Source organism: Carcharodon carcharias, chromosome 12 (assembly GCF_017639515.1).
Source record: "Carcharodon carcharias isolate sCarCar2 chromosome 12, sCarCar2.pri, whole genome shotgun sequence".
Classification (NCBI taxonomy): Eukaryota; Metazoa; Chordata; class Chondrichthyes; order Lamniformes; family Lamnidae; genus Carcharodon; species Carcharodon carcharias.
Window position 1 is genome coordinate 112,801,192 of NC_054478.1, and position 11,578 is coordinate 112,812,769.

The 11,578-nt window shown below is 44.4% G+C and overlaps 1 protein-coding gene across 3 annotated transcripts; it reads right to left on the minus strand.

Annotated features, from left to right (window-relative positions):
- Positions 1 to 8,606: 8,606 nt before the first annotated feature.
- On the minus strand, positions 8,607 to 11,020 carry LOC121284904 (gamma-crystallin S-1-like). 3 transcript variants are annotated; one of them, XM_041200787.1, is made up of 3 exons: positions 11,012 to 11,020; positions 9,909 to 10,151; positions 8,607 to 8,882 (listed from the first exon to the last, which is right to left on the minus strand). In XM_041200787.1, exons 1-3 carry the CDS (start codon positions 11,018 to 11,020, stop codon positions 8,607 to 8,609), a joined length of 528 nt encoding a protein of 175 aa, XP_041056721.1. The 3 variants fall into 3 exon arrangements, with proteins under 3 accessions (XP_041056721.1, XP_041056722.1, XP_041056720.1); XM_041200788.1 differs by having other exon boundaries at positions 8,607 to 8,872; positions 9,905 to 10,151; XM_041200786.1 differs by lacking the exon at positions 11,012 to 11,020 and adding an exon at positions 10,828 to 10,839.
- Positions 11,021 to 11,578: the final 558 nt, after the last annotated feature.

Below are 11,578 nucleotides of genomic sequence, written 5' to 3' on the forward strand. Positions count from 1 at the left end.
CATGCACATGCACGAAGGTCACGCTCACCCCATTCGCAGTCCTGCCGCCGCTGAGCGCTGCTGCTTATGTTTCACACTGGACAGGCCTTAATTGACTCGCCATTGTGAAGTCGCCTTCCGGCATCGATCGCAGGCGGCGGAAGGCTTCCCAACTGCTTCCACCCGCACCTGACAAGCCCACCCGACAAGGGTGAAATTCTGCCCTTGGTTTCAGCCATTTGTATGCAGACTCACTCACACTGCAAAACCTAGGGACAGAATTTTACACTTCACAGGTGGGCGCGCACCCAACCCAATCAGGCGTAAAATAGTGTGAGGAGACATCGGGCGAGCATCCCTATGTCATCCTGCATAATCACAAACTTCAGGTCAGCGGGCACACTCGGGTGTCAGAGTCGCACCTATCATCAATTAATAGGCCATTTAAGGCCATTAAAAACCCAATTGATCCTGATTTTACATTGCCCATGCAATTTTGTGCTTGTCGCACAGGCATAAAGGGCAGGTGGGCAAATCACATTTTTCAAAACTTCAGCCATGGGCGGGATAAAAAGGGTCAGCAGCATTGCCAGTGTGGTGTCTCCAAGGCCCCTGGGGGAATTTGACTGTGTGGAACCTTCAAGGTATCAGACAGCCTTCCGTTACCCTGTTAACAGCAATTGTGATCTCCACTGGAGGCACTTCCTCTTAGGAGGCAGAGAGGGTCAGAAGAGTGAGGAGGCCAGATGTCCCAATGCTGCTTCCAGGGGAGTGACCTGTGGGAGGGGAGGTGCAGGCACAAGGGGGGCAGGGCCATCAGGTAGTCCAATGCAGAAGGGGCTGCAGAACACACCATTATCCTGCTACCAGGGTTTACAGGCAGCAATGCAGCTACCTCAACATGTCCGAGGTATAATGCTGAAGCAGGCTTCACCTCTGCAGCGAGACTGTGACCTCCATTTGTCAGATGATTGGGCCTGAGATCAGCTCCGACTGTATGGGTGGAAACCCCATGCCAGTGGCTCTGAAGGTCACAGTGATCCTCAACGTCTAGGCTTCCAGCTCTTTCCAGGCTCAGTAGGGGAACTTTGTCCCAATCAGCTGTCCACAGTTGCATCATGCTGATGACAGAAGCTCTGTTCCTGCAGGTAATGGTATTTATTCATTTCCGTACGTACGAAGCAAGTCAGGCAGAGCAAGCCAGAGGCTTTGCAGTGATTGCTGGGTTCCCCCACGTCCAGGTTGCAATCGACTGCACACATGTGGCCATCAAGGTGCCAGCGGGTCAGCTGGGTGTCTTTGTCAACAGGAAGATATTCCGCTCCATGAACGTGCAGATAGTGTGTGACCACAGGATGCAGATTCTGCAAGTCTGTACAAGGTACCCTGGCAGCTCCCATGATGCTTATATTTTCAGACATTCCGAAGTGTCAACACTATTCAGTGCTCCAGCCCGACTGGATGGATGGTTGCTGGGTGACAAGGGCTATCTGTTGAAAAGGTGGCTTATGATGCCTCTCTGCCACCCAAGAACAGAGGCCAAACAGTGTTACAATAGGAGTCATGCCTCCACAAGGGCGGTGTTAGAGAGGACCATAGGTCTTCTGAAGAGGCACTTCCAATGCCTGGATCATTCAGGGTGCACTACAATACCCCCCAGAGCAAATGTCACTGATAGTTGTTGCGTGCTACGCACTCCACAATCGGGCACTGGCAATGGGGACCCACTGCAGGAAGAGGATCTTGAGGCAGCTTCATAGGCCACAGAGTATTGGGTCAGAAAAGGAGCACAGTGAGGAGAATGCTGAAGGTGTGGAGGCAGACCCCTGGATCTTTCAAGGAGGCAGGAACACCAGGGGTCCCCTGATCCAACACATGGTCAGTTAGGCTGCCAAGGATCAGCTTCCACATCATGGCAGGCCTGCCTCCATCCCAGGTGTCTGAAATGATCCTTTCATTTGAACCCAAAGTTCACTCATTTCATGTGCAATAAAGTTTAGAGCCACCAATGTTTAGCATTACATACTGGTGTACCCTGCACCAAATAAAAAGGTGAAGCATACTCAGGCCATCACGACAAAAACTAAATTTACGTAATTTTCACACTCAAAACAAATCAACATTACCATCTCTGATGTTCATTTCCACACCAGTAAACATATAAACAAAACATTACAGAACAGAAAGTCACCCGTAACCAGTCCCTTTTATGCTTATGGTGCCTTAAACTTATGTTTATGAATGTTAGGCCTTGGTGCCACCACCCCCCCTCCCTCGCTGGTAGTGGCATTGGGGGCAGCCTGCAGACTCTGGTGCGTTGTTGGCTTTGATAACCTTGGCCATCATCCTCTCGCCAGTGGAGCCTGTGCTGGCTCTGCCTGGGAGGGAACGACCAGTGCAACAGCTGGCATCTCCCCAGTCATCGTAGCCTCATCAGATGCCATGGTCACTGGCAGAGGGGCGAAGGAGCTGCTGCCGTCATCCAGAGCACCCTGAGAGAAGCCCGCAGAGATGACAAGCAGGTCATGCACCAATGTGAGGTCGCTTTGGACCTCCCTGCTCGCCATTGATGGACAGGCACCTAACTGGCATACTGGGTGCCTCATCCACCTCCCACACTGGCATTGACCAGCTGAGGTCAATGACTGTGTGAGAGCTTGCAGGTCTGAGCGCAACCCCAGGAACCCCTCACTCTGTCCCTGGAGCTGCTTCTCCATGAGAGTCGCCACTCTCTCAATGGAGGAGCCAGTGCGCTCAGCCGTGAGGGTCAACGCAGTGCTCATGTTCCACATGGACTCCTCTACAACAGAGACCATGGCACACATGCCCTCATGGATCTCCGCCAGATCCTCCCGCATATTCCGCTGGACATCTAGCATCTGCCACCTAATGGATGACTCCAGAGGCTAATCACCTGCCTTTGGCTCAGCATTGACCTGGTCTCCAGCAGTCCTTTGACTGCTGGCGCCCTGGGATCGCTCTGCCTCCACCTGCACCTCAAGCGAGTGTGAAATGCCCTTACCACTGTTTTACCACATTCTAGCTGAAGATCTAACATGCACCAAGGTGCTGGTATCTGCACTGGTGCTTGCTTCAGACAGCAGATGTGGCGCAGGTGCAGCTGAAGCTCTGTAGTCCTCTGGCATCAAGGGTGACTCTTCGGGGTCCTGCGAACGAGTGCCTTCTGGTGAATCTAAGGGAGAACAGTAACATGTCACTAGTTTAAGTCATTACACTGTCACTGTGCATGCCAGGTGCCCTAGTGACACAATGGAGACCTGCGTCATGGTGCCGTCATCTCTCAATGAGCAATAGGGAATTCAGATTTAAGGCTCCCATCAATGTTAAGACTACACAAGAATGTTTGCACAATCTGAAACTCTCACTTCTGTGCTCTTCTTACCCTTGTTTGACACCCCAGCCTCTCCACGAGCGGCTGAATGAGTGGTGTGGTGGCGGTCCAGCTCCAAGGTGTCCTGCTTAAATCTGGTCAATAGTTGGAGATTTGGGGGGCCTCTGCCTGTCCGTGACCTCTCAATGTTATTATAGCTTGTCTCCTCCTGAAAGGATAGAGGAGCATTGATTAGTCCACTCTTGCAGCTTGGCCAATCCCATCTGAGGAGTACCTTGCAGGGCACATCCAAGTGGTGGCCCTCGAGCCGCAAGGTAGTTAGTCCAAGCAGCCGGGGCTCACCCCTTTGGCCAGCTCTGGCGTCATTGACAGTTGGCACTCAGACCCTGAGCTCAACGGCGGGGGGGGTGATGGCCAGACATTAATACTTCAACACACTAATCCAAGCCAACACGTACTCACCCTTCCGAGTGCAGCAGGTCATTGAACCTTTTGCAATACTGCACCCATATGCGTCACACAACGTTGTGGTTGCTGACCTCAGCTGACACCTCCTCCCAAGCTTTTTTTGTCTGATGCAGTGGCCTCCTCCTTCCATCTCTGTGAACAAGGGTGTCCGTCCTGAAAGCCACCTATCCAAGAGAACCGCGATGCACTTGTCTGAAAACCAGGGGGCCAAGTGCCCACTGATCTACCCTCCCGTCTAGCATCTCCAGCTGCTGTTGAGCTTCATTCTCCAGAACACAGAATATATGATTCTTTACTGGAAGCCTTCAAGGAGCTGCTTGTGCGATTAATAAACTGCCTGCCAGGTTGCCATTGGACCCAGCGCCCAACAGGCCCCTGCCCCTGCCCAGCCCTTCCTGGCCATTGAGAAGATGCGTTTCATCCTGGGCAGGCCTTAATTGACCAGCCAGCATGAAACTGCAGTCATGGGCCAATCGTTCCTAGGCTCGCCGATCGTGCACACCCGCCAAGGGTAAAATGCAGGCCTAGGATGTTGGATATAATTAAGTCAAATGCAGAAAGGCCTCAATATGCCTCAATGCTAGAGTTACTCACTGCATTCAGATGCAAAAAAAATCCCATCTGTCAACTAAGTGATGAACCTAAAACTTTAATATAATTCACAGATTTTAGAACACCAATATTTTAATTTGGTTTAATTAGTTATACAAACTGATGTACCTCTATAACATATAAATGAAATAGCCTCAAACATAGGATTGCACTTATGCTAATAACTTTTTTCTAGCCATCTTTGCATTGTAGGAAAATAACATTTTCAATATTCCTGCAGAACTCTGGAAAATGCAGAGTTAATGCAAAGAACCAAGAGTGCTTCAAAACAGTATTGTGAGCACTAAAGTTTCTTTCACAGCTTACCAACTCATCCACATCAGCAGCTAAAGCTAGGCACACCCTGGCTTGACAAGTTGAATGGATGGTTATTTTAAGGTAAGAAAAGCCTAAAATGACTCGAGGCATTCTTAGTTTCTGCTGTCTTGGGCTATTATTTAAACCCAGACAAAATAAAATGAGTTTTCACAAATAGATGTGTGAGTGACCTGATCCTTATTAGGATTGTCCTGCCATAATTATTTAAAGTCAAAGTATAATGTTTTGTATTTAATGAACAGGTCTGGCTTTCTTAAATAATTAAAAGTGTGCTCATTTTAAATGTGCTTCAAAATAAGGGAATTTTTGCCATGGTTAACCTGTGTATAGATAAATGGTACTGAAGGTGTTGACCCTGGGAATCAAACATATAACAGATGGTGCTTTTAACACAAAAGACAGAAAAACCAGAGAAAAGATAAGTAGTGAATTTTCTATAAAGGTTGTACAGGAGTTTAGGGAAAGTTAAGAACTCTACCAGACAGAGATAGACAAATAATCCAGTGTACTACTTGTTTATAAGCCTTCAGCTCCGGAGAACAGAAAATAGTTTATTGCTATCAAGAGAGAATAGACATTGGAAGAAAACTGAATTTCATCATGCTGACAGACCAGAGGGAGATCTGAATGGCCCTGAGGGAAATATGCTCACCAACAATATTGCATAATCTCAGAAGTACAGCTTGTATATGACCTGGAAATCATCGTTAAAGATATGATCTTATCAGCAATAAGCTGAACTAAATGGAATTTAAATTATCAAACAGACCTGTTGTTCAGAGATACTAACTTGTCTGCAAGATATGAAGCCGAATCTAAAATAACCTTGTTGTCATTATGTCAGCCTTGGACGTTGGGTATATTTTCAACTGAAACTGATGGTAAGTTACTGTGACATGGACTGTCTTTGTAACCTCATATATTAAATCCATCAGTTAATAATAACTTATTTATTTATTTAGTGAATGCAAATCCCCAAAGCTAAGCGATAGCCTCCTCATTTGTTGAGCTTAAGGTGATTAGTCCATCATTAGTCTGTAGATGGAACACTCCTCAATAATGTGCAACATTGTTTGTGTCTTTCCATAAGTACATGAGGGGTTTGTATTGAGGTGAAGATTGAACTGCACAGAGGCCCTGGTCTGTCCTGAACCTGTTCAGCATAGCATTCCATTCAACAAATGGGGTTTGTCACCAGGAACTTGTTAGTGACTTCCCATGTTTCCCATTCCTTGCTCCAAAGGATGTCTGCTGGTCAATCTTGCACAGGAAGGGTGCTCCATATGAGGCACTTAGATGGAAGGTAGTCAGTAAGTATGTTGAACAGATCCATCATGGGCTGAATTTTATCCTCGTCAGGCGAGCACAGCGGGTGGACCCGGAAACGGTCACGAAACCGACTGCCACCCGCGATCATGCCCAGACCATGATTTCAAGCTGATTGGCCAATTAACGGCCAGCCGGCATAAAAGGCACATTCAGAGCCTCAGTGCTGCTGGGGGGTGGGGGGATGGGGTTGGGGGGGTGGGGGGCATGCTCTGTCACATGAGCAGGGACATGTTTTATAAATGAGATTTAAATATTTTTATTGTATTTTTAATTCCTCATTTCGTGGATGAGGTTTCATAAAAAAATCTAAAGGCTGCTTGACCTTTTCACCCGCCAACCAAACGACTAGATGTTTAATTGTTTGAGGGCCTAATAGGCCTCTTAATTGTCAGCGGGCGCACTGCCACCTCTCGTGTGCGCCCACCGAGTGAAATATTGCAAGAGTGCACGACGAAATTGGGACACTCACCCAACGCGCACTATTTTATTCTCGTTCGGGTCGGGCTTGTGCCCTCCTGACAAGAGAAAAATTCTGACCCATGATGTGATAAGCGAGGTGCTGCACAGATGCTTTAAATAAGCTTGTCGGCATTCGTCAGCCAGCAGATGAGCAGCAGAGTAATGGTTGCAAGGACATAAATCATAGGACGGGTGTCAAGCGGTGCGTTCCAGTTCTGTTGGATATTGTTGCATTCAACTGAGTGTCAACAAGATGCGTGTGTGATGAATTTTGTCAGATAATGCACAGTACTCTGCTGCCAAGTATGATAAGGCAAGTGCTGAGGTGTGGAGACTTTGGAAAGCACCGCCCCATGTAGATGCAGCAAGTTTGGTTAGCAGGTTGTTTCTGGTTTTGATCTTTGCTGCTGTTTTCTTCAAATGTTCCCAGAAGGACAGAGTCCTATCTAGAGTCACTCACAAGTATGTTGGGCTGGGATCATGCTTTAGTCTCTGACCATCTTTGTGGATATGCAATTCTTTTTTGGCACTGGCATTGTGGAGGTGGAATATGCTGGATATGGTTTTAGAGGGATTTAGAAACATAGAAACACAGAAAACAGGATCAGGAGTAGGCCATTCGGCCCTTCGAGTCTGCTCCACCATTCATCATGATCATGGCTGATCATCCAATCGAACAGCTTGCTCCCACTTTCTCCCCATATCCTTTGATCCCTTTCACCCCAAGAGCTACATCTAACTCCTCCTTGAAAACATACAATGTTTTGGCCTCAACTACTTTCACAGAATTCCACAGGCTCACCACTCTCTGGGTGAGGAAATTTCTCCTCATCTCAGTTCCAAATGATCTGCCCTGTGACCTCAGACTGTGGCTCCTGGTTCTGAACTCCATTTAACGTGAGACACCATGTCCTGCAGTAGTCTGTCAACTTTGTAATGTCTATGTTAACGATCTGATCCAGAGTGTAGGAGGATGAAACTTGGGTGACACAAAAGCTGCCATCAACATACATGAACTTGCAGGACATGGTTGTTGGCAGGTCATTTGTATATACATTGAACAGTGTTGAGGATAGCACTGAGCCTTTTGTAGTCTGTTCGCCTGTCTTCGCCATGCACTTCTCCCTTGCCCAAGGTGGACTCTGAATTATCTGTTATGAAGAAGTGTTTCAACAACTGTCCCAACCCAGGTAGTTTTAAGAGCAGGCCAGTGTGCCATGTTGTATCATAGGCAGCTGTGAGGTCTTCAGATGGACAGGTGGTGGCGTAGTGGCATTGTCACAGGACTGGTAATCCAGAGACCCCGGGTAATGCTCTGGGACCTGGATTCAAATTGAATTCAATAAAAAATCTGGACTTAAAAGTCTAATGATGCCCATGTTGATTTTTGTAAAAACCCATCCGGTTCACTTATGCCCTTTAGGGAAGGAAATCTGCTGTCCTTACCTGGTCTGGCCTATATGTGATTCCAGACCCATGACAATGTGGTTGACTCTTAAATGCACCCTGAAATGGCCTAGCAAGTCACTCAGTTCTCAAGGGCAATTAGGGATGAACAACAGATGCTGACCTAGCCAGTGATTCCCATGAACAAATAAAAAAATGTTGATACCTTGAGTATTCCTACCGATTGATTTTAAAGTGCTGCTTATTCTATTAATATAAAAACTAATAAAGAAATGTTTGTTCATGATTTCATGGTCTGGCTTCCTTTTTAAAGATTTTGGCAGTGAGAATTTAAGTTGTCTGCCCAATAGCATATAATTTTGCTAATAGGGGATTGATCATATGAGTGTTAATTTGGACTAGTTGATGCAAGATAGTTCAGATGGGATAGCTAAGCAACTAGTTCTTCCCTAGACATGGATGCTGCATTCCTAGATGGTTCTTGAGGAATTGCAGTGAAATGCTTAAGAATTCATTTTGTGCCCTTGCAAAATTTATTGGTACACCAACCTCAATGTTTTTAAAACATAACTCTGCTTTTAGTCATTCACAAAATAAGAATGCATAAACCTTATAGAATATTATTATCTTTATTACTTAATTACTGAGTAATTTCCAGCAACACAAATCTTTAATTAATGAATTAGAAATCCATTACACGGCGGAAGGATCCAATAGTTGGACAGGTTGCTCCCCAGTCACCGTATCTCCTGTATTCGCCGGGTCTCATGAAGTACTGTCGGCCTCTGTAGTTGGGATGTTCATAGAAGATCCAGTAACCATCCATCACTTGGCAGGAGTGAATGTCACGGTAACGGAAACGATCATAGACAGATGGACAGTCATCCATGAATTCCATCATCTGTCCTCCAAAGTCAGGTCTCTCGTAAATCTTCATTCTGTAAGATCCTCCACTGGACTATAAAATTAACAAAATCATAAAATTAATGTAAAAATGGCACTTAATATACTAACAATGATTTTTCTTATTTGCAAATCTGCTAAATGTAAAATTCCATTCCTAAAACACTGTACAATTAAATCCACAATGACAACATAAACGGTTAGCTCTTGAAAATGCTAAAAATGTAAATCCATGGAAACAGAAATTCTAAAAATTGAATATTCCTGTAATTATTAATACGCTGTTGTTCTATCTATTGATAATTCTATACAATATTACTTCTTTCTGAATAAAGAAAATTGTGACTTAACCTCTCACTCCAATCTGTTTTGATTACATATCTATTACAGTTGTGAATAAAAATGCTGTCGATGTAAAGTCTGAATGCTTTTATTAATCATGTTATAAATTCCTGACTGCAACCCACAAATACTCTGGGAGTGCCTGTTATTTCTTATTTGCCTTCTGTTTCGAACAGGGACAGATAAAGGCACATAGCTCGTCAGTGCTTTCCTTTTACCTTTCTGTATCTACCTTCAATCGTAATCAACGATGCAAGCAGCTCCTTGCACAGTAAGTTCTATGACAGTCCTGTACATTATTGGTTATTGTGACATTCTGGGCAGTTTATTTCATATTAATAAGTTCCAATTAGATGCAATTTTAATTGGATGTTTGTACTTCTATTTCAACTTTAATTAGCTGCTAATATATAATAATGTAGTGATTCTTAAAGCTAAGGGTAACTGATTGCAGCTTGAACTCAAGCTTATCTCTTGACTACATGGTATGATATCTTTTCAGTTCACTCTTAAAATTAGATACTGTATATATTCAACTCTGTATATGTCCAGATATCATTCATGACAATTGTTATGATGCAACATAAATTGTTGTTCCCTTTGAGATTTGGTATTCTTGCAATTCTGTCCTGATGAATGCAAGACAAAAAGCTTCAACACCATGCCTCGTTTCATCAATACTCAAAGACAATTTTGGCTACAGAAAGCAGAGAAAAGGATGCACAAGCTTGAAACTTACATATGGGTATGTCCGACATGACCTGATGTTGTCATTGAATCCCATCCAGCGCTGGTAGTTAGGATATTCCCCCTTGGTCAGAACATACTGGTATCCCATGTAATTGGGTTTCTCATACGCCACCCACCAGTCACTCTCAACACGGATGGAGTTACAGCGGCTGAAGTAAGGGGATAGGTCAGCACAGTCAGTACTGCACTCATGGTGCCGACCCTGGAAGTTCCTGTCCTCGTAAAAGATGATCTGTATTGTCGCAGAAGAACAAAAAAATATTTGATTTGTTTTGCTACCAACCAGAGCAGTTGTTTAATCAAAAGAAGTCTTTGTTGTCCAGTAGTTGAGTAGGAGTGTTACTTCAATTTTCATATGGATTTCTAAATGAAAAAATTAGGGGTGTAACAAGTTTTAAGCGAGTGTAGAGACAGGAAATAGGAGAAGGGGAGGAAAGAACAAAGTGAAAGGGCTGGAAGGTAGGAGAGAGTAAATGACAAATGACATGATGATGCAAGGCAAAAAGTGATGGTAATGGGACAAAAAAAGAATCAAAAGATGGGTCTATACCAAGACCAAATGTTCCACCTGTCACCATGCTCATGTTATTGTTGATCAACCATGCAGTGGCATTGATCATGGCAATGGACTATGCTATCATTCAAACTTTCCAATTCGCCTAGCTAGAGAAAACTGTATAGGAAGATCTTGTGGCACAGTGGTAGCCTCCCTACCTCTGGGCCAGAAGCTCTGGGTTCACAGTCCCTCTTCAGGACTTGATGGCCATAGGAAGTGTGTTCACAGTGTGGCCAAACAGATTGATTATCAGCCTGTAATCCTTCCAATATGTCTGATGGCAGGCAGTAAAAAATGGGACAGCTTCCTGGTCAGCCATACTGCAGAAGGCAACAGCAAACCACTGCAGCACTTTGCCATGCATAAGCATAGACCAATCTAATGAAAGTCCATGCTCGCCAACAGCTTCTGAGGGCATAGTACCTGGAGGAGGAGAGAAGATTGTATTTTGGTGAACGTAAACCAAACATGTTGAGAGAATATGAATCCTAAATATATATATATTTATAAATCAAAAGTTTAAAACCTTTATTTACCTTTCCCATGTTGAGCTCTCTGTCCTCAGTGACTCGTGGATTCAGAGGTTTGCCTGTTTTATACTTGCCCTGGTCCGTTCAGTCTATAAAGAGCATTGACATTTAAATTAACTTTTATCTGAGTCAGCAAAATGCTGCTATATGGTATGTTCTATTTAGAAAAAATAACCTGACTCAAGAGGACAGTTTTTGTTCTCACTGCTGCCAGCTTTTATTTTACTGAATAGCAGTCTTCACAAATAGAAACACCAATAAAAGACTCGTAATCCCTGTATAAAGGCAAGCTAAGTAGGTCTACAAATTAGCTAACATTACAAAGGTGGAGAATGCGTGGAAAACTCTAAAGTGCAAAAAACATGCAGTAATTGGTTTTACTCTTTGCAGGAATATCTTGGGAAATTAACTTCTTTTGATGGGAGAATGATATAATTTAGTGCAGAAACAACAAAACGATTGTCCAAATCCTGAAGATCTGGACCAAAGGAAACCAGCAGCTTCCAAGAACAAAACAGTAGCACCAATTCCAAAGAAACTATAAACAAAAAAATAGTTTGATGGAGGTCACAA

What these genes read in the sequence shown, in the direction of transcription:
- LOC121284904 (XM_041200786.1), bottom strand. An exon ending in CATGTCGGACATACCCATAT is followed by an intron (nt 8,883 to 9,908) that starts GTAAGTTTCAAG and finishes TTAATTTTATAG; the next exon opens with TCCAGTGGAGGATCTTACAG.